Genomic DNA, 4,726 nt, shown 5'->3' with positions numbered 1-4,726 from the left:
GAACCAGTGGACAAAACCTGCCAGGTTTACAGTCTGGTTTGGGTTGTGTAACCCAAATAGCAGCCTTCGTTCTCAGCCACAGGCAATGGAAATGTTTTCACCCTGTGGATACTCTTTACTTCTACCCGTCTTGGACTCCATCCTTTGGGGGAAAAGAACAATTCTGGCTTCCCCTCCTAATACTTCTAGAACAATAGATTCTCCATCATGTGCTGGTAAACCAATTTGCCGTAAGACCTAGAGAGACTCTTGTCCCTGGCTCTGGCACTACGTGATCTCCCATCAGCACCAGGTTGTTTTGGCCTCCACATCTCCATCTTCCTGCTCAGCTCTACCCATTTAGTTACACAAAACCTCAAGGGTTCGTTAAACCTCTTGTTTAATATAATCTGGATATAGCACACTTCGGTCACTTTTTCGCTGTGAACTGTCTTTGTGGTGTATTAGCCATTCAATAATTCAAGAGTTTGGAGAATGACCACATTCTCACCCATTTTTCACTCTTTCTCACAGTACTGCCCATCTATTTATGATGACTTGTTCTTTGTTTTCTTCCCCTTCTCTTCAATATTTAATATTTTAAGATAAATTTACATTTCCTCAATGATTCCCACATGTTGGATACTGTCCTCTGGTTTGCAGGCAGAAAAGAACTTTAACACCAAATAACTCACAATGCAAAAAATGGTTAGAGTCCAAACTCCTGCCTCACCCACACTGCCGCAACCCTTTAGACTACATCATCTACCTACATCAGCCCCTTTGAGTCAATCACTCTGACTGAAAATCAGACACACGGAGCCGCATGCTGCTCGATATCAGCTGGTGAATAAGACCTTGTGCCTGCACAAATTCCCACTCAGCGGGGTTGACCTAGTACACAGGGAGCAATGTTTGGCACATCATGTTTTAATTTTGGTGTCATTAATTTTGCGGAAGTGTAGGGATCAGGTCATCCAACATGCTGATCTGAGACCCCCCCATGAGACGCCGCTCCATCAACAGGAGCTGAGGAGCATCTGTGCTTTGGGAGAGGTGCCTCTGTCTTGCAGAAGCAGCACCTGGAGCATCCAGGAGCAGTTGTCCAAAGGGGCTAGCCTTGGGCATGTACAAATCCCTGCTAACCTCTGACAGACACCACAACACCCTGAATCACAGTCTAGGAATGATTTCAGTGAAAAATATGAACCCACAAAATACTCTAAATTGGCAAGTCAATATTTAAGGGGCATTTGATTATTAAGCAATACAAATAAATGTACTGCTATCCCACAAATGGCAGGTTAATAGTTATTTAGGTTGTGCTCACACAACATGGAGAGGAAAGAAGACACTGTGGGAGTGTGGGAGCTGTGCTACAGACTCTGGCTAAAAGCAGAGTCTGTTGCTGCTATAAATCAGCTTCCTAAGAAATGCACCACCTCAACGGAGCGGACGATCTAGCCCAGTATTTTGCTATTGAGATATCTCAGCATTACTATTAAATGTTGGCTGAGGACAACCTTATCCATCCCAAAAGCATTAAGATGTGAATGTGTGAGAGATGTGCTGCAGAAGCCCCTGTGCACTGTCAATACCTTTCAGTCATTTTCAAATTTGACATAATCTGCACTGTAACATGCTATTTAAATAGCCACAAAAACTACAGTGACAAGAAATATGTAAACGATCTTCAACTTATAAAAGTTTTACTTTTTATTTAAATTCTATGCATGTTTCAGGTACACATGCTCATGGGTCTATCTGTTTAAACAGACAGATATATATAAGAAAAAGATGAAGCCCAGTGTTCCAAGACGGTATGGCTATAAATGTATACTAACATATAGACATACAAATATTAACGTCTAGAACTTGCCTCTAATTAGCATGGCTTGTTTGCAAAGATAAAATTCGTAACATCAGTGAACACCACTGAGACATGTATTAAGTTATTTCTACCTAAAAAGAAGGAGCCCAGAACTTGGCTGATCTAAACTATAATCATTCCTCTGATTTCACTGCAACCAGCCCAATTCATACCAGCTGAAGTATCAGAAGTGTCTTCTGATTATCAGAAGACCCAGTTCTTAATTTAAGGTCCCCACTAAGGACTTCAATACAAGGACCAAATTTCTGATTTATTGAGACTCCATTGATTTCTATGTCATAAAACATCAACTGGCACAGAAGTCTTATTCATCTTCACCTTTGGTTTGCATTGAAGATGAAGGTTTCAGATTCTGCCCTGGCTGATGCCCTTGCATGATCTGACTGAAGCCATTACAGAATTTGTCTCATTCAATCACGTTTTAAGCATCTACTCCTACCTTTGTAAGTCTGGGAAGACTTGATCACACTCTTTACACTCCTGGATTTCATGCATGTCCCGAAGGTCATTCTCATTCTCAAGCTTTTTCTGGAAGTCCTCCTCCACCATGGAGAAGGCAGAGTGAGGGGTGCTGCAGGGGAACTTCTGGTGATCTACAAGCTCAGCCTTGGACTCAAAGAGCTGGTCGCAGTCCTCGCAGCGATACTGGCGCTCCTCTGGAAGACAGGTTGGACACAGGGAGACCACATGAGTTTTCAGGCATTTTTAATTACCATCCCATCAGGAGTTTCATGACAGTGCAGTTAAATAAATGGCTACTCAGTGAAAAATAAAAGAACCTCAAAAGAAACAATTATGCCTTAGAAGGCTTTGTAATAATGCTTTAATTCTACAATATATGACAGCACAATACTACCTGTTAATTGCCTGAGCAACACCCAACAGAGATCTCTAACACTGGCTTAGGACAAAAGTCAGAGTGTTTATATACTATCCTAAATGGGGATATTCAGGGCTGCCAGTTGCTGCCTTTGTGAATGAAGGAGACAACCTTAGACGTGAACATCAGCATGTAAAATAACTAAAAGAGTGTTTATAGTGTTTTTTAAAGTCTCTTCACTTCCATTAGAGTTCTTTTCCAGTACTCAACCCTGTTCAAAGTAAGCCAGAGACATTAAGCTGGGGTAATGAAGACAGGGACCTTGCTTTAAGTTCTGTAAAATTGGTCAGAACATGTTTCTTACTGCAAAAGAGTGCAGAAGATCACTAGAGTGTCACTTTGGAGTGAATATTTCATTCCATTAATTAGTAATTCCTGCAAAAGAATAGATTAGCTGAAGAAAGTCCCAAAAAGCAATCTGAAGAAGAGCATCCCATGATATTTTTTTCTGCTGTATTTTCTACTGATGGTCCATACAAGGAGCCAGATGCCCTGGTTTTGTTCCAGTGTTACCTGCCCTGCAGATATAAATGCCCAGGGGCTCTGAGTCAAAAAGGCACTGAGGAATCTGTTTGAAATGTCAAATGTATGTGGTTGGTTCCTACTTGACAGTTGAGTTGGTCCAGAGGAAGCATCCCAGGGCCCTGTTATCCACTGTCCACAAGCAATACTTTGGCTCAATCTGTTTCCAAATTAGCACTGTGGGACATATTCCTGTGTGTGACTGCAGAGATTTTCTCTGGTGTCATTTACACAATAGCTACCTGACCATAGGGACCAGGCATGGAAAACACTGTGCTTGAAATGGGGGACGTCTTTAGCAACAACTAAACAAAGTTACTAGCATGGGAAAAAAAACCCAAACAAATAAATTAGAATGAATGAATAATCCTCACCTTTTTTTTTTTTTAAGAGAACAAAATGTACAGGCAGATAAGAAAGTGCAGCCCTTGATACCTCCTGCCCCGAGAAAACCCCTGTATACTGTCCCTGAAGCCCTGAGAATTTGTAAAATGTCCACATTGGCAGAAATTGCAACCTAAGGGGCACCAAGCAGCTATCCTACACCCAGTCCCTGCTGCGGCTGTATAACCCAGTGCCCAACAGGCAGGAGAGCAAAAGCAGCCTTTGGAGGCAGGGGACAAATTTGAGCCGTAGCTCAAACAGAAAATAATGTATAATCAGGTCCATACAGGTCCTACAGGAGGAGCACAACCTAGAGATAAGGACATGTACTCTTGTTCTCCTTTTGCAATACCAACAAAATTATCAAGTTTCAATCTTGAAGCCTTACTATTGCCCTCAGTTACACCTGCAGACCTGTTTCTGCCAGGGAGGTTCGAGTAAGTGAGGGCAAAATCTGAACAACATTAGGAGTTGCAGGGATGCAATGCTGAGAAATATCGACTGTGCAAACTAGAGCTTGCCAGATTAGCAGGTAGAAAAATGCCACATCAAATGAAGTGACATTCAGTTGCCTTCAAATGCAACACTGAATGAAACTACACTCTTGGTTGGGCCAGGCTGGAGTGATGGAGTAATGAAAATAGACAGGGAACCCCTAATGCCAGCATTGGCATCACTTTTGAGAGCAGACTCACCCTTCAGAGGGACTGGAGGAGAGTTGTGATAATATTAGACTGGTTTATTCACTGAAAAGCTTTCAGAGAAACAGGAGGGCAGAAGACAGGCAAACACAACTGTGGTCTGTTTCTCCTCCCTGGCTAAAGTGAAGCCATCCTGGACTTCAAAAGGATTCCAACAGAGGAGAAATCTACCTAATTTTTTGCTTAATTTCAATTATACATTTTATTAGATTAGACAGTAAGAAGTGGCTAACCGTGAATGTCCGGAGCCATTGTTTCATGTGAATAATCTTCACTCTTCATGAACAGTAAGAGCTCCTCTCCTGGTTCAATATCTGCTACCACTCTGTAGAATATCTGGAAAAATTAAAAAAAATAAAATAAAATAAA

At 41.7% G+C, this 4,726-nt stretch overlaps 1 protein-coding gene across 4 annotated transcripts in view; it reads right to left on the bottom strand.

Moving 5' to 3' along the window:
• MECOM (MDS1 and EVI1 complex locus) overlaps window positions 1–4,690 on the bottom strand; it is a 36,420-nt gene extending 31,730 nt beyond the window's left edge. For 3 of the 4 annotated variants that reach the window (XM_010080772.1, XM_010080773.1, XM_010080774.1), the window contains exons 1-2: window positions 4,591–4,690; window positions 2,310–2,526 (exon numbers count right to left, since the gene is read on the bottom strand). In XM_010080772.1, the coding sequence (XP_010079074.1) occupies window positions 2,310–2,526; window positions 4,591–4,639 (266 nt within the window). In that variant the 5' untranslated portion in view covers window positions 4,640–4,690. The remainder of the gene's footprint in view (window positions 1–2,309; window positions 2,527–4,590) is intronic. The other variant, XM_010080771.1, reaches the window with a different exon arrangement.
• Between the last annotated feature and the right edge of the window lie 36 nt (window positions 4,691–4,726).

The sequence above is a fragment of the Pterocles gutturalis genome, unplaced genomic scaffold (assembly GCF_000699245.1).
Source record: "Pterocles gutturalis isolate BGI_N339 unplaced genomic scaffold, ASM69924v1 scaffold36609, whole genome shotgun sequence".
NCBI lineage: Eukaryota > Metazoa > Chordata > Aves > Pterocliformes > Pteroclidae > Pterocles > Pterocles gutturalis.
Note: the sequence above shows the minus strand (reverse complement) of the source record. Positions and strands in the feature narration are given on the sequence as shown.